Source organism: Micromys minutus (assembly GCF_963924665.1).
Source record: "Micromys minutus genome assembly, chromosome: 16".
NCBI lineage: Eukaryota > Metazoa > Chordata > Mammalia > Rodentia > Muridae > Micromys > Micromys minutus.
In genome coordinates this window covers 16,233,725-16,259,369 of record NC_137985.1, presented here as the reverse complement: position 1 = coordinate 16,259,369, position 25,645 = coordinate 16,233,725, and the positions used below count along the sequence as shown (strand labels likewise).

General features: G+C 37.3%; 2 protein-coding genes across 2 annotated transcripts in view; one reads left to right on the top strand and one right to left on the bottom strand.

Moving 5' to 3' along the window:
- Positions 1-25,645, bottom strand: part of LOC308430898 (olfactory receptor 1174-like) — a gene marked incomplete at both ends in the record, with an annotated part of 71,911 nt that overhangs the window by 38,747 nt on the left and 7,519 nt on the right. The window lies entirely within an intron of this gene.
- Positions 20,433-21,374, top strand: LOC308430826 (olfactory receptor 1174-like; the record flags this gene model as incomplete). The annotated part of the gene is made up of 1 exon (XM_080930125.1): positions 20,433-21,374. The coding sequence occupies one exon, from the start codon at positions 20,433-20,435 to the stop codon at positions 21,372-21,374; it is 942 nt and encodes a 313-aa protein (XP_080786251.1).

Sequence of the window (25,645 nt, the reverse complement as noted above, 5' to 3'; positions counted from 1 at the left end):
ATACTCTCTCTTTTCCGTCTGGTTAGTCCGGCTAGGGGTTTATTAATCTTGTTGATTTTCTCAAAGAACCAGCTCTTGGTTTTGTTGATTTTTTCAGTGGTTCTTTTTGTTTCTATTTCATCTATTTCTGCCCTAATTTTGTTTATTTCTTGCCGTCTACTCTTCTTCAGTGTATCTGCTTCCTTTTGTTTTAGACCTTTTATTAGCTGTGCTCTCAAGTTGCTGATGTATGCTCTCTCCAGTTTTTTTTTTTTTTTTTTTGGAAGTGCTCAGAGCTATGTGTTTTCCTCTCAGTACAGCTTTCATTGCATCCCATAGGTTTGGGTAGGTTGTGTTTTTATTTTCATTAAATCCTAGAAAATCCTTCATTTTTTTCTCTATTTCTTCTTTGACCCTGCTATTGTTTAACAGAATGCTGTTTAGTTTCAATGTGTATGTGGACTTTTTGTTGTCTTTGTTGTTGTTAAAGACCAGCCTTAGACCATGGTGATCTGAGAGGATGCATTGGAATATTTCAATCTTCTTATGTCGATTGAGGCTTGTTCTTTGTTCAATTATGTGGTCAATTTTAGAGAAGTTTCCATGAGGTGCTGAGAAAGAGGTGTATTCTTTTACTTTAGGATGATGTGTTCTGTAGTTATCTATTAATTCCAGTTGGTTCATAGTCTCTGCTAGTTTTAGAGTGTTTTTGTTCAGTTTCTGTTTCCATGATCTGTCTATTGGTGAGAGTGGAGTATTTAAGTCTCCCACTATTATTGTGTGGGGTGAAATGTATTTTTTGAGTTTTAGTAGGGTTTTTTTTTTATGAATGTGGGTTCTTTTGCATTTGGAGCATATATGTTATGGATTGAGAATTCCTCCTGACAGATTTTCCCTGTAATGAGTAAAAGTGTTTTTTCCTTACCTTTTTTGACAACTTTTGGCTAGAAATTACTTTATTCGATATTAGAATAGCCACTCCAGCTTGCTTCTTGGGGCTGTTTGCTTGGAAGTTTTTTTCCCAACCTTTTACTCTGAGATAGTGTCTGTCTTTGTCTCTGAGATGAGTTTCTGTATGCCAGAAAATGTTTTTTTTTTTTGTTTTGTATCAAGGATTTTGTTTATGTATCCAGTCTGATAGCCTATGTCTCTTTTTTGGAGAGTTGAGTCCATTTATGTTAGTAGATACCAAGGAATAGTGGTTGCTGTTTCCTTCTATTATTGCTTTTGTATATTGAGTTGTTTATGTGTCTCTTTATTTTTTTGGTTTCCTTGCTTAGTTTTCTTGTTTTTACTAGGATGTAGTTCCCCTAATTGTATTGGGTTTTCCACCTATAATTTTTTGTAGTGCTGGGTTTGTGGTCAGATATTGTGTAAATTTAGATTTGTCTTGAAATATCTTCATCTCTCCATCTATGGTGATTGATAGTTTTGCTGGGTATAGCAACTTGGGCTGGCACTTGTGCTCTCTTAGGGTGTGCATGATGTCTGTCCAGGCTCTTCTAGCTTTCTAAGACTCTGTTGAGAAATCTGGTGTGATTCTGATTGCTCTGCCTTTATATGTTACCTGACCTTTTTCCCTTACTGCTTTTAGTATTCTTTCTTTGCTTTGGGCACTTGGTGTTTTGACTATTATGTGTCAGGAGGTATTTCTTTTCTGGTCCAACCTATTTGGAGTTCTGAAGGCTTTTTTTATGCTCATGATCACCTTATTCTTAAGGGTAGGGAATTTTTCTTCTACAATTTTGTTGAAGACATTTACTGTGCCTCTTAGTTGATATTCTTCTCCCTCTTCTATTTCTATTATTGTTAAGTTTGGTCTTCTCATTGTGTCCTGGATCTCCTGGACATTTTGTGTTAGGAGCTTTTTGGTTTTTGCATCTTCTCTGACTTTTTTTTTGTCTATGTTTTCATTGTTGTCTTCGGCCCCTGAAATTCTCTCTTCCATCTCTTGTAGTCTATTGGAAATGCTTGCATCTGTGACTCCAGATTTTTTTTAGGTGTTCTACCTCTGGGTTATCTGTTTTAGAGTTTTCTTTGTTGTGCCAATTTCCGTTTTAAATTCCTTCCATTCCTTCATTTCTTTGGTTCTGTTTTCCTGTAGTTTTTTGAGTTCTTTGACTGTTTTTCTTGTTTCCTCCTTAAAAGCTTCTGATTCTTTCTGCATCTCTAGCATTGGGACAGACATGTAAAATATCCACAGACCTCTCTGTTCAAATTCTTCTTGAATCCATTTCTATTAAGAAACTGGACAGAGTTAAAATCCAAACACTACAAACATCTGTGGCCATATACTTAAGTGTCCTGCTTAAAATGTAGGCATATTTCCATTTCTCTCATTCATTTACAGAAAGAGGTAGAGTTTGTTAGAATTCATCTCTGTTCAATAAAAATGAACACACAACACATCAGAACCTATGGTTGAATGCATTTCTGAGGGGAGAAAGTTTATACTTACAACTCAAAGCATTAATATTACAAATCTAAGCTATAACAAATTAATGACTTAATGATTCAGTAAGGCCTGAGGGAAAAAAAAACAATCTAAACACAAACTAATGAACAAAAACAAATAAATAAGGTCAGGGAAGAAATAAATGAAATAGAAACAAAGAAAAATAAAATGGTTATAATGAAGAGTTTATTCTTGAGAAAAATAGGTAATATTGACAACCACTTACCCAAATTAAGCAAAAGAAATAGAGAAAAAGCAAAGATGAAACAAAGTATTTATGTAAAGGGTACCATTACAACAAATACAGTAAAATCCAGAAAATCACAGGTCATACATTTAAAAATTATTCCAACAAATTAGGAGTCCTAAAGTTGTATAAATTTCTAAGTGCATATGAACTACCAATGTTTAGGCAAGGAAAAATAAAACAGATTCATCACAATGAGACTGAAGCAGTTAAAAACCTGGCTTAACATAAAAATACCTCCAAAAATTTGTTCATCCTTATAGGTTGTTAGTCAGAGTAGCCTCTGATGACTCCTAACTACTGTAGGGCATTCTCATATCTCTTGTTTTCTAACAAAAATTAGATAAGACCATATTTTTGATGTATTAAAGAAATTAAGCTGTAGTTAAGCTTGAAGCTTCCTCCTTCTTGCTAGATTTCAATGTTTTGAAATGCTATGTAGGTTTCAGGGAGAGTTAAAAAACTATTGGTGTTACTCATTAAGGAACTATACAGACTACAGCGTCAATATGCCATGATTACTGATACTATTGTGGCCTAACTGTAATAGAGGTAACCAACTGCTATCAATGTAGTTTGAGGTACCCTTCACAGAATGTAATGCATCTGCATTCCTAATACTGTAAACCTGACAAAAATTCATAACTTGGAATTTCACAAACCAGAAAGAAGAACTCAATACTCTTGTTTAACTAGAAATAACCCAGATATCCCACCTTGAAAGAAGGCATACAGAAAATGTGGTTCATTTACACAATGGAATACTACTCGGCTATTAAGAATAAGGACATCATGAGATTTTTGGGCAAATGGAAGGGACTAGAAAATATCATCCTAACTGAAGTAACTCAGACCCAAAAGGACATGCATGGTATTTGCTCACTAATAAATGGATATTAGCCAAAAAACTACTGAATATCCAAGATACAATCCACAGAACTAAAGAAGGTTAACAAACAGAAGGTCCCAAGTAAGTGTAGCTCAATACCCCTTGGGGTGGGAGGGAAAATAAAACAATTACAGGAGAAAGAGGGAGGGAGGAACCTGGGTAGGAGAAGGGGTGGGGGAAAGGAAATTGAGAATATGTTCAGGTATGGGGGAGAAGGAGACAGGAGAGAAGATGTGGAAAACCAGCAGAATGAATGATAATATACAAACCTCAAGGAGTATGAAATAGGTGGACCCACTAAAATGTACGAGACATGTGGGAGATGAGAGACTCTCGGTATTCAAAGGGAGGAGCTTTAAATGAAAAGCTGAACAGTGAGAAGAGAGACCTCATACAGTCCACCTTTTAGTAAAAAGACAGGGCATCCAGTAGAGGGATGGAGTTGTTATCCCATAATCAAAAATTCTGATGTAAAATTGTTCCCATCTAAAAGAACTTCAGGGAAAAATGATGAAGTGACAGAGGGAAAGGCAACCATTGACTGTCCCAACTTGGGATCCGGATCAAGGGGAGGCTCCAAGGCCTGACACTACAACTGATGTTGTGGTGTCCTTACAGACAAGATACTAGCCTGGCTATCCTCTGAAAGGCCCAACAAGCAGCTGACTGAGACAGACACAAATACTTACACCCAAATATTGGACTGAAGTTTGGGAATCCTATGGTTGAATTAGGTTAACATTAAAAGAAGCTGAGGTGGAAGAAGACCCCATAAGAAGACCAGCAGTCACAACTATCTTGCACCCCTAAGGTCTCTCATACACTGAGCCACCAACCAGGCACCATACAACAGCTGAAATGAGGCCCTCAACACACATACAGCAGAGGAATCCTGGGTCTAGGATCAGTGAGAGAAGATGCACCTAAAGCAGCAAAAGACTTCAGTCCCCAGGGAGTGGGGAGGTCTACTTGGGTGGATGGATAGAGAGGTGTGGGACATCCTCTTGGAGATGGAAGAGAATGTATGGGATGAAAAACCACCAGAGGGCAGATTGAGAGAAAGATAAAGATTGAACTTTTAAAAAGATTTAATTTTTGAAAATGAAAAAATAAATGAAATTTCTTGAGGATATTAGAGATAACAAATATATTAAAGATGGTTTACAGCAATCTCATAGCCTATAGTAACTTAAATGGAGAGAAACTCATAGAAATTTTATTAAACTCAGAAAGAAGGAAATGTTGTCCGTTTGTCCAGTACTTGTACATTATAGTTCTATCTAAACTAAATACCATCAGAATTAGCACTAAGATCAACAGCTAATAGAAAGTTTTTATGAAGCTGAAAAACTTTTACATGGAAAATATCATGATGATTCAGACAAAGAAGCACCATGCATAATGAAAAATTATTTTAATTAAATACAAATATATTAGTCTAGTAAATATTCAAAATATATAAAGAATACAAAAATGAATATTGAGGAAACAACTGGCCCTATTAAAATTGGGGTATAAATTTTTAAAAGAGAATTCCCAAAGATGAATAGCCTAGAAACACTGAAAGAAAGGTTCAATACCCTTAGTCACCAGGGAACTCAAATCAAAACTAACTTCCAGATTTCATCTTAAATATGTCCACTCTTCTTCTGGAACAGACTGCTCACCAGTCTGCTCTCTGAAAGAGGCTATGTCCTGAGGCATACCAAAGGATCCCTTGGACTCAGAACATTTGGTAAACACCCCCCCCCTGAAGTCTTGCAGCTGCTGAAAGCCCAGTGGACTCAGGTACTCACCATCCCCAAGCACCTCCCACTTGCCAAACACGACTCTCCTTCTGCCTGGTACTTTCTGCTGGGACAGACTACTAGCTACTCTGCTCCCTAGAAAAGGCTATATCCTGAGGCATTCCAATGAATCCTCTGTTCTCAAAACATTTGGTAAGAACCCCCCGAAGTCCTACAGCTGCTGCTGGAAGCCAAATGGACTTGGGGACCCACCATCACACAAAATACCCTGCCCACTGAACACAACTCCCCTTTTGCCCTGTCCTTTCTGCTGGGACAGACTACTAGCTAGTTGGCTCCCCAGAAAACACATTATAAGGCATGTCAGAACATTGGCTACACTAAGAGCATTTGACACCACATCCTGAGGCATCCCAGGAGATCTGTTATACCCAGGGCATCTGATAATTAAAAACTAATGGCCTAATTTGTGATAGCCAGAAGCTGGAAACAACCCAGATGACTCAAGACAAAAGAATGGATACAGAAAATATAGTTCATTTATATAATGGAATACTAATTAGTCATTAAGAAAAAAGGAATCATGAGTTTTGCAGGCAAATGGATATAACTAGAAAACGCAATCCTGAGTGAGGTAACTCAGACTCAAAAGGACATGCATAGTATGTACTCACTAATAAGAGGATATTAGCCAATACAAGTACAGAATACCCAAGATACAGTCTACAGAACTAAAAAGCTCAACAAGATGAAGAGTCCAAGCAACGATGCCTCAGACTCACTTGAGAGGAAAAAGAAAGAAACCATAAGGGGGGATAAAGGAAAGGAGCTAAGAGAGAAAGGGGATTCAGGGTGGAAAGAGGGGAACATGATCTAGTATTGGGTGTGGGAAGAGAACTGAAGCCCTGAGGGGCAGCAGAAAGAATAGTAACAGGCAACCTCTAGAGGTAAGAGGTTGGATGTAACCTTCAGAATGTACCAGAAACCTGGGAGGTGAAAGACCCTCGGGACTCAAAGGGAAAAGACCCTAGGTGAAATGCCCTACAGTGGGGAGAGAGAACTTGTAGAAGCCACCTCCAGAAGGAAGACAGGGCATCAAGTGAGGATGGGGTAGTCATCTCACAGTCAGAACTTTGACCCATGATTGTTCCTGTCTGAAAGAACTGCAGGAATGGAAATGGAGAAGAAACTGAATAAAAAAGTTCCATGGACAGGCCCAAAAGGGGATCCGGTTCAAGGGGAGGCCCTAAGTCCTGACACCATTTCTGAGGCTATGATGGGTCGCCTCACTCCATTGCTATTCAAGGCAGTGCTTGAAGTCTTAGGTAAAGCAGTAAGACAAAAGAAGAAAGTAAAAGGCAAAACTAGAAAATAAGTCAAAATATACCTGTTTGCAGGTGATACATTTCGACACTGTCTTCAACAAATGGTTCTCAGAAACCTGCATGTAGAAGAATGAAACAACATGTATTCTTAACCTACACAAAAAAAGTTATAAATGAGTCAAAAAGCTCAACTTTAGACCTAACAGTTTTAGAAGTGACTAAAGACTGAAACGAGACTGCAGTTCCATATATAAACATAAGTAAGCACTTTCTGAAAGGATTGTAGTTGCTCAAAGAATAAGAATGGCAATACCCAAGTGGAACTCATGGAATGAAAATATTTCTTCGACAGTTGAGGTCCAGGTACACAGGACTGGTGAGAATGCTCTGTTAGTAGCTGGGGCACAGAGAGGTTAGAAAGAAGCACTGTAAAGGTGCGCCCCACAATGGTTCAGGGGAGCAGAAACACTGCCGTAGGGAATCGGTTTCCACCTGGTGGGCCCCTGCAAGCAGAACAGGTTCTAGGCTTTCTGTCACCAGGAACAGTGGAGATCCAGGGACATAGGACTAGTGAGACTGCACTATGAGTAGCCACTGCACACAGAGGTCTGGTCCAAGCTTGCAGAAAGCACACTCCCCCACGCGGATTGTTTCAGGGGAGCATCAATTCTGCCATAGTGACTCGTTTTTCACTAAGTGGGCCCTTCCATGCAAAACAAATGCTCAGGATATCTCAGACAGACACCAAAAGATGGAACAGAGAATCTCAGGGGCCAAAGACAACATTGAAATCATACATAAAAAAGTCAGAGAAGATGCAAAAACCAAAAAGGTCCTAACCCAAAATTTCCCGGATATCAAGGAAACAATGAGAAGACGAAATCTAAAAATAATAGGAATAGAAGAGGGTGAAGAATAACAACTAAGAGGCACAGTAAATATCTTCAACAAAATCATACAAGAAAACTTTCCTACTTGTAAGAATGAGATGACCGGTTACTACCCAGCGACTTTGGGGCGCAGAACAGGGCTCGGCCCATCTGCCACCCAGACCAGCAGTTCCTAAAGTTTTAAAGACTGGTGAATAGGCGATCTGGGCATCCAGGGAGCAGAGAGATCTCTGCGGAGTGCGCATTGAAAGCGCGCCCCTGCCCTGCTCAATCCAGGGACCAGGAACACAGCATTGGAACTTCTGCTTCCACCCGGTGTCTCTGGGGCACAGAACAGATCACAGCCCATCTGCCACCTGGACCAGCAGCTACCAAATTTTAAAGACTGGTGAGGAGGGGATCTGGGCAGCCAGGGAGCAGAGAGATCTCTGCCGAGTGTGCATGGAAAACGCATCCCTGCCCTGCCTGATCCAGGGACCAGGAACTCAGCATTGGAACCTCAGTTTCTACCCTGCGAATTTGGAGCAAAGAACAGGGCTCGGCCCATCTGCCACATGGACAAGTGGAGATCCAGGGACACAGACCAGATACAAGGGAAAGGCAAGAACATATCACTGACAACAAGATGACGAGAGGAAAGCGAAAGAGTATATCCGAAGGAAACCAAGACACCCTGGCAACACCAGAACCCAGCTCTCACATAACAGCAAACATTGGAGTGCCAAACACTCCAGAAAATGAAGACACAGACCTGAAATCATACCTCAAGACGGTGAAAGAGAACCTAAAACAAGAACAGGGGGAAAAGGAAAAAGAATCAGAAGCTTTTAAAGAGCAACTAGAAAAACACTCAAAGAACTAAAAGAACTAGAGTAAAACATAAACAAAGAGATGAAGGAATGGAAGAGGGAATTTAAAACGGAAATTGAAACAATAAAGAAAACAATAAAAGAGATAAACCTAGAGGTAGAACATCTAAAAAATAAATCAGGAGTCACAGAAGCAAGCGTTTCCAATAGATTACAAGAGATGGAAGAGAGAATCTCAGGGGCAGAAGAGAACATTGTAAACGTGGACAAAACAGCCAGAGAAGATGCAAAAAAACAAAAAACTCCTAACCCAAAACTTCCAGGAGATCCAGGACAGAATGAGAAGACCGTACCTTACGATAATAGAAATAGAAGAGGGAGAAGAGTATCAACTAAGTGTCATAGTAAATATCTTCAACAAAATCATAGAAGAAAACTTTCCTACTCTAAGAATGAGATGATCACATGCATAAAAGAAGCCTTAAGAACTCCAAATAGGTTGAACCAGAAAAGAAATACCTCCCGACACATAATAGTCAAAACACCAAGTGCCCAAAGCAAAGAAAGAATACTAAAAGCATTAAGGGAAAAAGGTCAGGTAACATATAAAGGCAGAGCAATCAGAATCACACCAGATTTCTCAACAGAGTCTTAGAAAGCTAGAAGAGCCTGGACAGACATCATGCACACCCTAAGAGAGCACAAGTGCCAGCCCAAGCTGCTATACCCAGCAAAACTATCAATCACCATAGATAAAGAGATGAAGATATTTCAAGACAAATCTAAATTTACACAGTATCTGACAACAAACCCAGCACTACAACGGATTATACGTTGAAAACCCAATACAATAAGGGGAATTACATCCTAGTAAAAACAAGAAAACTCCTAAGCAAGAAAACCAAAAGAAGAAAAAGACACAGACACAACTCAATATACAAAAGCAATAGTAGCAGGAAACAGAAACAACTATTCCTTGATATCTATTAACATATGGACTCAACTCCCCAAAAAAGAGACATAGGCTATCACACTGGATACATAAACAAAATCCAGCCTTTAGCTGCATAAAGGAAACTCATCTCAGAGACAAAGACAGACACTATCTCAGAGTAAAAGGTTGGGAAAAACCCTCCAAGCAAAGAGCCCCCAAAAGCAAGCTGGAGTGGCTGTTCTAATATCGAATAAAGTAAATTTCCCACCAAAAGTTATCAAAAAAGATAAGAAAGGGCACTTTTTAGTCATTACCGGGGAAATCTGTCAGGAGAAACTCTCAATCCTTTATATATATGCTCCAAATAAAAAAACAACGCACATTCATAAAAGAAACACTACTAAAACTCAAAAAATACATTTCATTTCACACAACAATAGTGGGAGACTTTAATACCACACTCTCTCCAATGGACAGATCATGGAAACAGAAACTGAACAAGGACACTGTAAAACTAGCATAGACTATGAACCAACTAGAATTAATAGATATCTACAGAACATATCATCCTAAAGTAAATGAATACAACTTCTTCCCAGCACTTCATGGCACCTTCTCGAAATTTGACCACATAACTGGACACAGAACGAGCCTCAATCGATATAAGAAGATTGAAATACTCCCATACATCTTCTCAGATCACCATGGTCTACAGCTGGTCTTTAACAACAACAAAAACAACAAAAAGCCCACATACACATGGAAACTAGACAACGCTCTGTTAAATGATATCAGGGTCAAAAAAGAAGTAGAGAAAGAAATTAAGGATTTTCTAGAATTCAACGAAAACGAAAACACAACATACCCAAACCTATGGGATGCAATGAAATCAGTACTGAGAGGAAAACTCATAGCACTAAATGCTTCCAAAAAGAAACTGGAGAGAGCATAAATCAGCAACTTGAGAGCACAGCTAAAAGCTCTAGAACAAAAGGAATCAGATATACCCAAGAAGAGTAGACGGCAAGAAATAATCAAAATTAGGGCAGAAATAGACCAAATAGAAACAAAAAGAACCATTGAAAAAATCAACAAAACCAAGAGTTGGTTCTTTGAGAAAATCAACAAAATTGATAAACCCCTAGCCAGACTAACTAGAGGGGAAAGAGAGAGTATCCAAATTAACAAAATCAGAAAGGAAAGTGGGGACATAACAACTGAAACTGAGGAAATTCAAGAAATCATCAGATCCTACTACAGAAACTTATACTCCACAAAATTGGAAAATCTGGAGGAAATGGATGAATTCTTAGACAGATACAAGGTCCCAAAGTTAAACCAGAACCAAGTAAACCATCTAAATAACCCTATAACACCTAAAGAAATAGAAGAAGTCATCAAAAGCCTCCCAACCAAAAAAAAGCCCAGGTCCAGACGGGTTCAGTGCAGAATTTTATCAGACTTTTATTGAGGATATAACACCGATACTCGCCAAACTATTCCAAAAGATAGAATCAGATAGAATATTACCCAACTCATTTTTTGAGGCTACAATAACCCTTGTACCTAAACCACACAAAGACCCGACAAGGAAAGAGAACTTCAGACCAATCTCACTTATGAACATTGATGTAAAAATACTCAACAAAATCCTTGCAAACCGAATCCAAGAACACATCAAAACGATCATTCATCATGACCAAGTAGGCTTGATCCCTGGGATGCAGGAATGTTTTAACATAAGGAAATCCATCAACGTAATCCACCATATAAACAAACTCAAAGACCAAAATCACATGGTCATCTCACTAGACTCTGAGAAAGCATTCGACAAAATCCAACACCCCATTCATGTTAAAAGTCCTGGAAAGAACAGGAATCCAAGGCCCATACTTAAATATAATAAAAGCAATATACAGCAAACCAACAGCCAACATCAAACTTAATGGCGAGAAACTTGAAGCAATCCCACTAAAATCAGGGACTTGACAAGGCTGCCCACTCTCCCCCTACCTATTCAACATAGTACTGGAAGTCCTGGCTGGAGCAATTAGACAGCAAAAGGAGATCAAGGGGATACAATTTGGAAAGGAAGAGATAAAAACATCACTCTTTGCCGATGACATGATAGTATACTTGAGTGACCCCAAAAATTCCACCAGAGAACTCCTACAGCTGATAAACAAGTTCAGCAAAGTGGCTGGATACAAAATTAACTCAAACAAATCAGTAGCCTTTCTGTACTCAAAGGACAAACATGTGAAGAAAGAAATTAGGGAAAACGTACCCTTCACAATCGTTACAATAACTATGAAATACCTTGGTGTGACTCTAACTAAGCAAGTGACGGACCTGTATGACAAAAACTTCAAACCTCTAAAGAAAGAAATTGAGGAGGATCTCAGAAAATGGAAAGATCTCCCATGCTCATGGATTGGAAAAATCAACATCTTAAAAATGGCCATCCTACCAAAAGCAATCTACAGATTCAACGCAATCCCCATCAAAATTCCAACCCAGTTCCTCATGGAATTGGAAAGATCAATGTGCAATTTCATATGGAATAACAAAAGACATAGAATAGCGAAATCCATCCTCAACAACAAAAAAACATCTGCGAGAATCACTATCCCTGACCTCAAGCTATATTACAAGGCAATTGTGCTGAAAACTGCATGGTACTGATACAGAAATAGGCATGTAGATCAATGGAATAGAATAGAAGATCCAGATATGAGCCCTCATGTATAATGGTCACCTGATTTTTGACAAAGGAGCAGTAAACATTCAATGGAAAAAGGACAGCCTATTCAACAAATGGTGCTGGTCCAACTGGCACTCAGCATGCAAAAGAATGAAAATAGACCCGTTCTTATCTCCTTGTACAAAGCTCAAGTGTAAGTGGATCAAAGACCTCCACATTAAACCAGATACACTGAAACTATTAGATGAGAAAGTAGGGATAACCTTAGAACACATAGGTACAGGAGAAAATTTCCTGAACAAAACACCAATGGCTCAAGCTCTAAGGTCAAAGATTAACAAATGGGACTTAATGAGATTGCAAAGTTTCTGTAAGGCTAAAGACATCGTCAAGAAAACAAAACGGCAACCAACAGAATGGGAAAAGATCTTTACCAACACCACATCAGATAGAGGCCTAATATCCAAGGTGTACAAGGAACTCAAAAAGCTACACACCAGAGAATCAAATAACCCTATTAAAAAAATGGGGTACAGAGCTAAACAAAAGGTTTTCAGTTGAAGAACACCGAATGACTGAGAAACATCTGAGGAAGTGCTCCACATCCTTAGCCATCAGGGAAATGCAAATCAAAACAACCCTGAGATTCCACCTCACACCAGTCAAATTGGCCAAGATCCAAAACTCAGATGACAGCAGATGCTGGCGAGGCTGCGGAGAAAGAGGAACACTTCTTCACTGTTGGTGGGGTTGCAAGCTAATACAACCACTCTGGAAATCTGTCTGGCGATACCTCAGAAAATTGGATATAGTACTACCTGAAGACCCAGCTATTCCACTTCTGGGCATATACCCCAGAGACACTTTAATACACAACAAAGATATATGCACCACAATGTTCATAGCGGCTCTATTTATAATAGCCAGAACCTGGAAGGAACCTTGATGTCCTTCAGAAGATGAATGGATACAAAAATTGTGGTACATATACACAATGGAATACTACTCAGCCACCAGAAACAATGACTTAACCAAATTCTTAAGAAAATGGCTGCATCTAGAGAATATCATCCTGAGTGAGATAACCCAGTCACAAAAGAACAGACATAATATGCAGTCACGGATAGTGGGATGCTATCCCCAGAGGGTTGCACTCCCCCAGAAACAACTCACAGACTGTATGAAGTCCAAGAAATAAAGAAAACAAAAAAATATACATATATTTACAAAACAAGAAGACTTTGACTATTTCCATGTTGCTTTTTGTTTTGTATGTACTTTACAATTATTGTAACTATTAGGTTTTCAATGCATACTGTCAAGCCCTTGAAAAAAATTAAGTACTGACTAAAAAAATATATTCACATGGTTTTATGAAAAAATTATTTTAATATCTGAAAAAACAGTACTGACAAAAATGTATAATTTTAAGCAAAAAATGTTTAAAATCTGTACATTTATCTATGTTTTGTTAAATAAAGTCGTTTAAAAAAAAGAAAAAATCAACCAAATAAGAGCAGGTTCTTTGAGAAAATCAACAAGATTGATAAACCACTAGCCAGACTAAAATGAGGGCAAAGAGAGAGTATACAAATTAACAAAATGAAAAGGAAAGTGGAGAAATAACAACTTAAACTGTGGTAATTCAAGAAATCATCAGATTCTACTACAAAAGCTTATAATCCACAAAGTTAAAAAATCTGGAGAAAATGGATGAATTCCTAGATAGATACAACATCTTAAAGTCAAACCACACCAGCTAAACAATCTAAATAATTCCATAACATCTAAATAAATAGAAGAAGACATCAAAGCCTCCCAACCAAAAAACCCCAAGTCTAGACGGGTTCAGTACAGAATTTTATCAGACATTTATTGCGGACATAACACCAATACTCTCCAAACTATTCCACAAGATGGAATCAGATGGAATACTACCTAACTCATTTTTTGAGGCTACAATAACCCTCATTCCTAAATTACACAAAGATCTTACAAGGAAAGAGAACTTCAGACCAATCTCACTTATGAACATTGATGCAACAATACTCAACAAAATTCTTGAAAACCGAATTCAAGAACACATCAAAACAATCTTTCACCATGACCAATTAGGCTTTATTCCTGGGATGCAGGGATGGTTTAATATATAAAAATCCATCAATGTAATGTACCATATAAACAAATTCAAAGACAAAATCACATGGTCATCTCACTAGATGCTGAGAAAGCATTTGACAAAATTTAACACCCCTTCATGCTAAAAGACTTGGAAAGAACAGGAATCCAAGGTCCATACTTAAACATAATAAAAGCAATATAATGCAAACCAACAGCCAACATCAAACTTAATGGTGGGAAACTTGAAGCAATGCCACTAAAATCAGGGACTCCACAAGGCTGCCCACTCTCGCCCTACCTATTCAACATAGTACTGGAAGTCCTGACTGGAGCAATTAGACAGCAAAAGGAGATCAAGGGGATACAAATCGAAAAGGAAGAGATAAAATCATCACTCTTTGCCTATGACATGTTAGTGTACTTAAGCAACCCCAGAAATTCCACCAGAGAACTCCTACAGCTGATAAACAAGTTCAGCAAAGTGACTGGATACAAAATCAACTCAAACAAATCAGTAGACTTCCTATACTCAAAGGACAAACATGTGGAGAAAGAAATTAGGGAAAAGGTACCCTTCACAATAGTCACAAAATGTATGAAATACCTTGGTGTGACTCTAACTGATCAAGTTAAGGACCTGTACTAAAAGAACTTCAAACCTCTAAAGAAGGAAATTGAGGAGGATCTCAGAAAATGGAAACATCTTCCAAGCTCATGGATTGGAAAGATAAACATTTTAAAAATGGTAATCCTACCAAAAGCAATCTACAGATTCAATGCAATCCCCATCAAAATTTCAACCCAGTTCTTCATGGAATTAGAAAGATCAATGTGCAATTTCATATGGAATAACAAAAGACCTTGAATAATGAAATCCATCCTCAACAACAAGAAAACATCTGCGGGAATCACGATCCTTGTCCTCAAGCTATATTACAAGGCAATTGTGCTGAAAACTGCATGTTACTGGTACAGAAATAGGCATGTGGATCAATTTAATAGAATCGAAGATCCAGAAATGATCCCTCACATATATGGTCACCTGATTTTTGATAAAGGATCTGTAAACATTCAATGAAAAAAGAACAGCCTATTTTCTAAATGGTGTTGGTCCAACTGGCATTCAGCATGAGAAGAATGATAGTAGACCTTTTTTTATCTCCTTGTACAAAGCTCCAGTGTAAGTGAATCAAAGATCTCCACATTAAACCAGGTACAGTGAAACTAATAGATAAGAAAGTAGGGAAAACCTTAGAATTCATAGGCACAGGAGAAAATTTTTTGAACAGAACACCAATGGCTCAAGCTCTAAGGTCAAAGTTTAACAAATGGGACTTAATGAGATTGCAATGTTTCTGTAAGGCTAAGCACATTGTCAAGAAAACAAAACGGCAGCCAACAGAGTGGGAAAAGATCTTTACCAACACCACATCCAATAGAGGCCTACTATCCAAGGTATACAAAGAACTCAAAAAGCTAGACACCAGAGAATCAAACAACCCTATTAAAAATATGGTACAGTGCTAAACAAAGCGTTCTTAATTGAGGTATATGGAATGGCTGAGTAACATCTAAGGAAGTACTAGACATCCTTAGCCATCAGGGAAATGCAAATCATAACAACCCTGAATTTCACCCAAACAGCAGTTAGATTGGCCAAGATCCTAAACTCAGATGACAGCAGATGCTGGCGAGGTTGTGGAGAAATAGGAACATGTCTCAACTGTTGGTGGGGTTGTAACCTGGTATAACCACTTGAAAATAGTATTCCTGAAGACCCAGTTATTCTACTTTTGGGCATATACCTCAGAGAATCTCCAACTTAAAGCAAAGACACATGCACCACAATGTTCATGGCAGACCTATTTATAATAGCCAGAAAGTGGAAAGAGCCCAGATGTCCTTCAGTAGATGAATGGTTACAAAAATTGTGGTATATTTACACAAAGGAGTACTACTCAGCTATCAGAAACAATGACTTTATGGAATTCTTAAGAAAATGGTTGCATGTTGAGAATATCATGGTGAGTGAGATAACCCAATCACAAAAGAACAAACATAATATGCAGTCACTGATAAATGCACACTAACTTCAGAAAGCTCTGAATATCCCATAAACAAGTCACAGACTATATGAAGTTCAAGAAAAAAAGAAAGAAAATTAAAAGCCGTTACACTTAATCTTTACACACCAGGAAAACTTTGACTTATTCCAGGTTACATCTTGTTTTACATGTACTTTATGCTCATTGTAACTAGTAAGATCTTAATGCACACTATCAAACCTTTAAAAAAAAAACCAAGTACTGACAAAAGTGTATTTGTATACCTTTATGCAAAAATTCTTAAAATTTGTACATTCATCTTTGTTTTTTAAAATAATGTTCAATAAAAAATAAAATAAAATACAAACAAGTTCAGGACAATATACAATGTTTAATATAATAACAGCTTAATAAAGTTTTATAGTGTAAGAACATACTTAAGCATAAATCATAAATAATTATCATTTAAAATACTCTGGTGGAAATATGCAGTAGGTGGTAACAGCAAAATGAAAATTCTTAGGCTTCTGTTAGTGCCTACTAATATTGCTAATTTTCATCAATGCTAAGAACCTTTTGGTATACTCAAAAAGAAATATCTGAGAAACACAGATCTTAAGTCACATACAGAGTTGTATGATGATTGCCTACATAGGAAGTTGTGGACATGCAAATGTCTAACTCTACAATTATGTATGTGATAATCAGTCCTATAGAGAGGTTCATGTTGTTGCATCTTTTCCTGAGAACTTGAGTTAATGTACAAGCATAGAAACATAAAAGTGAAGATTGCTTTACTTTCATTGAAATGCATCAACAGTAATATAAGAATTTGCATTTAGAAATCAGGGAAGAAATGAGATTCCTTAAACAGTTTTCTGTGTTCTCAAGGCAGAATTTCTCTGTGCAGTCATAGCTGTCCTTAAACTTGCTCAGAAGACCAGGCTGCCCTCAAGCTTAGATATCTGTCTGGAGCTACCTTTCAAGTTCTAGAATTAAGGCATGCATCACTAGGTGCACCAGAACCAAGGTGAACACTGTTTTTAGATTTGTAAATAAAGGAAAACAACAAATAAATTCTATATTATCATATTATCTACTGTGTAAAGTAATAAGAAAATTAGTATGTCAGAGAAGGTGTGTGTGTGTTTGTGTGTGTGTGTGTGTGTGTGTGTGTGTGTGTGTGTGTGTGAGTGTTAGTGTGTGTGTGTTGAAATAAACTGAACAAAGTAAAGAAAATGGAACATGATCTCATTGATATTTGTAATTTCTTCAGTTTACCCTAGAGAAGTTCATGAGAAATTTGTAAATAGCCAGGAGAGTCGAAGTGTCATATTAGACAAGCACTTGTCAACAGTGACAAAATTACCCGTTGACTATGGGAATGTATGATAGTATGTATATCAGAGTAATTATAATTAGAAATATACTAGTTTCATATGTACATGAACAATACTCTAATGTGAAATAATAATTTAATGCATCTATTAATCTCAGGATTAAGTTATGACTGAATTAAAATACTTCTAAACATCATCTATTATGGAATACATATATAAGATTTTATCTGTCAAGTAATATAATTAAAAGGTTGAGAAATTATCAGGGATTATTATTTTTATTTTAATAAAATGGTATTACATTCTTCTGTAATAATGTGTATATAACACTTCTCAAACCCACTAATGTTAAAAAAGACATGTTACAGATTTCCTTGGATTGTTCCTTAGGATCATTCATGGTGTATGAAATACAGCATGATTTTAATAAAACCTAAATAAAGAGTTCTTCCTCAGATATAATAAAAGAATCTCCCTTTGATATTAACTATATAAACACAAAATTGACTAACAAATTTTAAGTTTACTTTTTGTACCCGAGGGAACCTTTTAGAGAGTGTAAACATAATAGAACAATTAAACCAAATGAGGAGCTTTGAGAATTCAAGCCCTGAGACACATGTCCATTTAATAATGCTCCTTCTACTCCTTTTCTCTCCACCTCCAGTATCTGTGCTGTGAAAACTCATCTAATCTGCCTTCTCTGGACAGATAACTGAGAGAAAACTGCTTCAGTAACAAATACTGGAAAAGCTGGTATGCTCCAGTAAGGGCTGGTAGGGTACATAAGAAAAGCAGAGAGGATGCATGTAGTTGACTAGATCCTGAAAGAATATAAAGTGAAAAGTGCCTGTTCTATTATTACAAACATTTCACTGAGTCTCTTTTCCATCAATCCATCTTTGATATATTACTTATATTACAATTTTATTTTCTGAAGAGAATCTATTAATTCTCCACTCAATTCTCTAACTTGTAGGGTCATATAAGACTTCCTTTTTCCAATTTCATATTTTATGTCCAAGATTCATTTGTAAAATTATAATTTCCTGTTTGTCATATGTAACTCCTTTTATAGAAACATTAATGAATATGTATATTTACTATTTTTTCTTTACTAGTATTAATATAATTTTTTAATTTGTTTTGTTGGTGATTTCTTTACAACATTTGTTTTATTTCTAATATTTAGTCTGTAAAATATAATAGGCAAAGTACATTCACCAAAAATTGTAAGTAATGAGACAAAAATTCATGATCTCAAGCTCATAAAGAATGTGACTTCACGAATGTTAGATTGACATAAAGAAATTTTAAAAAGACAGTACATTAAACTCATACCTTGGCCCTGGTGCCCTTATCTTTTTTTTTCCAAATTTTACATTTTTATTAGATACTCTGAATTTACATTTGAGATGTTATTCCTTTACCTTGCCCCACTTCCATTCCCTCTCCCCTCCATTTGCCTTCAAATAGGTGCACTCCCTCCTGATCACCCTCTGCACTCCATTGCCTTGGCATTTCCTTACATTGAGAAAACATGCCCTCCCTAGAACAAAAGCCTCTTCTCACATTGATGCCAGACACTGTTATCTTATTTCACTGGTTAATAGAATCCTCACAAATTCCAGGTGACCACATTATAGAGTAACTATGTTCTGTTTTCCCAGCCTTGAATGCTTCTCTTCCCCTCCCCCATTCTTTCTCATTTGTCTCTATTGCTTTATGTTCTTTGCTTAAACATTCCTACTTCAGAGAAGTTATTACTTTTAATTCTTTTACTGTCACAGAATAAAATACTTTACTACTTTGCAGGTGTTTGTGCTAGATTAAATAACATTTTGAAGTGTTCATAATACCAACACATTTGATCATTAAAATTGGCAATGTATGTGTCATAATTCACTTCTATTTGTCTACAGGGATTTTGCTTACAATACCTTTCAATATTTATAATCATATTAACTGATTATATATTTCAATCTTTAGTTCTTTGGATTTCACCACAATTGTTGTAAATATTATCACACATGAAAATACAGTTCCCTCTGCTTTATTATACTGATGGTATGCTGTCTTGTTTTCTATTCTCATTACTATAATCCACATACTTCTTTCTTTTCCCAGAGGCATTCACTTAGAAGAAGTTTTTGTAAAGAAGGAGCTTCAGGAAATTTTACTAATTGTAAGTGTTTCATGGATTTCAAATAGGAAAAACTTCTATTACAATAATGATGCATCATGAGTTACTACTGCTTCAGTTAACAGGGTATACTCAATGATAATTATTCCTGACAAATTGAAAAGTTCTCATGATTTTCTTATTTAAACTGATGTCAATAAACAAATCAAGGTTATGTTTAAGAAACCTGATAAAAGTTTGATTTCTAAATCGCAGTGAATAGTTATTTGTGGAATTTTGTGTGCCCAAATAATTATAATAAAGTAGTAATTAATACTAACAATAATAGTATAAAATAAAAAACAATACCCTTTTAAATATAGTGTTCATAGGACATTTTAAAATATCAAATATAGGAACAGCAATCATTGTGTAGTTAGAAAATAATTAAGAATGAAAATCATGAAGATAATAACAGATAAACATCATATAGTAGAGATTATTGAGTTATTAAAATAAAGTATTACAATTATAAAAAATTAATGTAAGTCAAATGTTTTAAATGGTTCACTAAAGAATATATTTCCCACATAGGTTAATATAAAAATGCATTAACAGCAGTTGTAGATAGTAAATGAGAGATTTAGCTAAATTAAAAACAATAACTACACATATTTTTAAATGGTCAGGGAAATTAAGTTGATTAAGTAAGTGACAATCATTGTAAGAATAAAAGAGTGGCTTTCAAGAGTTATTTTGAGATGTGTCAGTAGCTATTATTTGAAAACCATTCTTACTTTACCTTTAACAGATACAAAAGTTATATGGAAACAGAGAACCACACAATGACAGCCGAATTTCTCATCCAGGGTCTCTCAGATGATCCTAAGCTGCAACCCATTCTCTTTGGGCTATTTCTGTCCATGTACCTCATCACTGTGCTTGGGAACTTGTTCATCATTCTGGCCGTAAGCTTTGACTCACATCTTCACAACCCTATGTACTTCTTCCTCTCCAATCTTTCCTTTATTGACATCTGTTTCATCTCAACCACAATACCAAAGATGCTAGTGAACATGCAGTCACAGAGAAAAGACATCTCCTACATAGAATGCATTACACAGGTATATTTCTTTAATACTTTTGTTGGGATGGATGACTTTTTACTCACCGTAATGGCCTATGATCGCTATGTAGCCATCTGTAACCCTCTTAAATACACTGTTATAATGAACCCTCAGGTGTGTGGCCTTCTGGTACTGATGTTTTGGATTACCATGTCCTGTATCTCCCTAACTCATGTTCTATTGATGAATAAACTGAACTTTTCAAGAGGCACAGAAATCCCACATTTCTTTTGTGAACTGGCTCAAGTTCTCAAAGTATCCAACTCTGACACTTACATAAATTATGTCTTCATGTATGTGTTAACTTTCTTACTAGGTGTGATTCCTGTGACAGGAATATTTATGTCTTACTCACAGGTTGTCAATTCCTTATTAAGGATGTCCTCTACTGTGAGTAAGTACAAAGCTTTCTCTACCTGTGGATCTCACCTCTGTGTGGTCTCTTTGTTCTATGGGTCAGCAATTATAGTTTACTTCAGCTCTTCTGTGCTTCATTTCACCCAGAAGAAAATGATTGCTTCACTGATGTACACTGTGATCAGCCCCATGTTGAACCCCTTCATCTATAGCCTGAGAAACAAGGATGTGAAGGGTGCCCTTGCTGAACTTTTCATCAGAGTCACCCCTTGTCATTTTTGATCAGAGATTTCAAAACTGAATTCATACTAAGAAATATAAGGAAAATCTTGTGAATATACTGCTCCTGGATCTTTTTCTATTAAAAAATCATATGCCTAATCTACAGTACTCTGAAATTTTATGTAACTTTGCATTTGTGTACACTTTACAAGTTAACATTTTAGAAATATGTCTGTTTATGGCATTTAAAGATTACAGTCAGTTTTATATTTTTTAAATTTTATGTTTGGTGTGAAATATGGCTTATGAAGTCAAAGGAGTTCATCAAAATCATTTTGGTGATGTTAAGTTTCTTCACCTTAATTTAATGGTATCCTTGCTTTGACTAAGTGAAATGTTACAAAAAATACAAATACCAAAATACAGGAATGACCATTAAAAAAGGTATTTTGCCAAAGTTTATTTTTTATTAATTTTTTTAGAAGAGATGCCTAGTTTCTTGGCATCTAAAGACCTTTCTGTACCAAGTCATAGTTTAGTTACAGTTAAATGAAGAGATGCATAAGATTAATTATTCTTTTTTTTTAGGTACAAAAAGCTTTATTTCAGTTTTATAAAATATGTACATTTCTCATTTTATCAACTTTGTAAAATATGACTATCTTACCTGTGACACATACATACACACATACATATGTATATACATACACACAATTGATCAGCTTTTTGTAGAAGCCCTTTACAGGTTGAAGAAGTTCTTGTATGTATCGTGTTTTCATCATGAATAGATGTTGAATGATGTCAGATGTTTTTCCTACATCGATTGATAATAAACATTGTTTCTTCCTTAGCCTTATTAGTGCTGTAAATTCTGGTCATTGAATTTTAAAATTTGAGCATGCCTCACTTGGTTACGTGTATTTTTCTTTGGTTGTCTCTTATTTGCTCATAACTTGCTGAGCAAATTACAGGTTTGTAGGTGCGAGTGTAATAGGGAAGGAAGGAGGGAGGAAGATAAAGAGGAAAGGAGGGAGGGAGGGAGCAAGAGGCAAGGCAGTAAAGGAGCTGGAGAAGTCAAGAGCCAGTATTTCTTAACCTACACAAAAAAAAGTTATAAATGAGTCAAAAAGCTCAACTTTAGACCTAACAGTTTTAGAAATGACTAAAGACTGAAACAGAGACTGCGGTTCCATATATAAACATAAGTAAGCACTTTCTGAAAGGATTGTAGTTGCTCAAAGAATAAGAATGGCAATACCCAAGTGGAACTCATGTAATGAAAATATTTCTTCAACAGTTGAGATCCAGGGACACAGGACTGGTGAGAATGCTCTGCAAGTAGCCAGGGCGCAGAGAGGTCGGAAATGAGCACCCAAAATGTGCACCCCCCATTGGTTCAGGGGAGCAGGAACGCAGCTGTAGGGACTCGGTTTCCACCTGGCAGGCCCCTGCATGCAGAACAGGCGCCCAAGCCCTCTGTCATCAGGAACAATGGAGATCCAGGGATGCAGGCCTGGTGAGACTGCGCTGTGACAAGCTGGGGCACAGAGAGGTCTGGACCAAGCGCCCAGAAAGCGCATCCGCAATATTGGTTCAGGGGAGCAAGAACTCTGCCTTAGGGTCTTGGTTTCCACCTGAAGGGCCCATGTTTACAAAACGGGCACTCAGGCCATCTGTCACTAGGAACAGCGAAGAGCCAGGGACAGGTTAGACTGCAGTATGAGTAGCTGGCACATAGAGAGGTTGGGCCCAGCAAACAGGACGCATGCTCCACCACCACATGAACTCTGCCATAGTGACTCATTTTCCACCCAGTGGGCCCTTGCATGCAAAACAAATGCTCAGGCCATCACCAACAAATGCCAAGAGATGGAAGAGAAAATGTCAGACAACATTGAAAACATAGACAAGACAGTCAGAGAAGATGCAAAACCCAAAAAGCTCCTAACACAAAATGTCCAGGACATCAACAAAACAATGACAAGACCAAACCTAAGGATAATACGAATGGAAGAGGGTGAAGAATATCAACTAAGAGGCACAATAAATATCTTCAACAAAAATTGTAGAAGAAAACTTCCCTACCCTCAAGAATGAGATGACCATGAGCATAAAAGAAGCCTACAAAACTCCAAATAGAGTGAACCAGAAAAGAAATTCCTCCCGTCACATAATAGTCAAAACGACAAGTGCCCAAAGCAAAGAAATAATACTAAGAGCAGTAAGGGAAAAAGGTCATGTAACACATAAAGGCAGACCAATCTGAATCACACCTGATTTGTCAACAGAGACTATTAAAGCTAGAAGATCCTACACAGATATTATGCAGACCCTAAGAGAACAAAAGTGTCAGCACAAGCTGCTATTCCCAGCAAAACTCTCAATAACCATAGATGGAGAGACGAAGATATTCCAAGACAAAACTAAATTTACACAATATCTGAACACAAACCCAGCACTACAATGAATTATAGGTGGAACACCCAATACAACGAGGGGAACTACATCCTAGTAAACACAAGAAAACTCCTAAGCAAAAAAACCAAAAAAAGGAAGACACACAAGTACAATTATACTTCTAAAAGCAAAAATGGGAGTAAACAGCAACCACTATTCTTGGATATCTGTTAACAAAAATGGACTCAATTCCCACAACAAAAAGATATAGGCTATGAGGATGGATACATAAACAAAACCCAGCATTTTGCTGCATACAGGACACTCATCTCAGAGACAGACAGACACTATCTCAGAGTAAAAAGTTGGGAAAAAAACCTTCCAAGCAAACGGCTCCAAAGCTGGATTGGCCATTCTAATATCGAATAAAGTAGATTTTCAACCAAAAGTTATCAAAAAAGATAAGGAAAAACACTTTTAACTCATTACGGGGAAAATTTGTCCGGAGAAATTCTCAATCCTTAACACATATGCCCCAAATAAAACAGCACCCATATTCATAAAAGAAACCTTACTAAAGCTCAAAAATACATTGCACCACAAACAATAATAGTGGGAGACCTCAACATCCCACTCTCACCGATGAACAGATCATGGAAACAGAAACTGAACAGGCAAACAGTAAAACTAGCAGAGGTTATGAACCAATTGAAATTAATAGATATCTAAAGAACATATCATCCTAAAACAAAAGAATACACCCTTTTCACAGCACGTCACGGCACCTTCTCAAAAAATGACTACCAGATCACCATGGTTTAAGGCTGGTCTTTAATAACAATCAAAGCCCAAATGAACATGGAAACTAAACAATGCTCTATTAAAAGATAGCAGGGTCAACAAATAAATAAAGAAAGAAATTAAGAATTTTCTAGAATTTAATGTAAATGAAAACATAACATACGCAGTTATTCTACTTCTGGACATTTAGCCAAGAGACACTCCAACATACAACAAAGACACATGCACCACAATGTTCATTGCAGCTCTTTTTATAATAGCCAGAAGCTGAAAAGAACCCAAATGTCTTTCTATAGATGAATGGATACAAAAATTGTGGTACATTTACACCATGGAGTACTACTCAGTTATCAGAAACAATGATTAACCAAATTCTTAAGAAAATGGATGCATCTAGAGAATTTCATCCTAGGATAACCCAGTCCCAAAGGAACAGACATAATATGCAGTCACTGATAATGAGATACTAACCCAAGAAAACTCTGAACACCCTAGAAGCAACTCACAGACTCTGTGAAGCTCAACAAAAAAAGAGTATATTTTGGAACAGGCTGAGCAACTGCGACCTGGAACAGATCTTAGGAACTTCTGTTCCCACCCTAAGACGACTTCAGGACGCAGAGCGGAGCCTGGCCAAACTGCCAGCCGAAAAGGCGGCTCCTACAGGCTGAGCAACTGGTGAGTGGGAGACCTAGGCTGCGGGGGAGCAGAGGGATTTCTGCGGAGTGCACACGGAAAGGGCACCCCCTGCCCTGACCTGCCCTGTCCTCCCCGATCCAGTGACCGGGAACAGATCTTAGGAACTTCTGTTCCCACCCTGAGACGACTTCAGGACACAGAGCAGAGCCTGGCCCACCTGCCACCCAGAAAGGTGGCTCAGAGAGGCTGAGCATCTGTGACCAGGAACATAACTTAGGAACTTCTGTTCCCACCCTGAGGCGACTTCAGTACGCAGAGCGGAGCCTGGCGCAGCTGCCACCCGGAACCTGGGCTGCCGGGGAGTCGAGAGATCTCTGCGGAGTGCACACGGAAAGTGTACCAGGGACACAGACCAGATACAAGGGAAAGGCAAGAACATATCACTGACAACAAAATGGCAAGAGGAAAGAGAAAGAGTATATCCCAAGGAAACC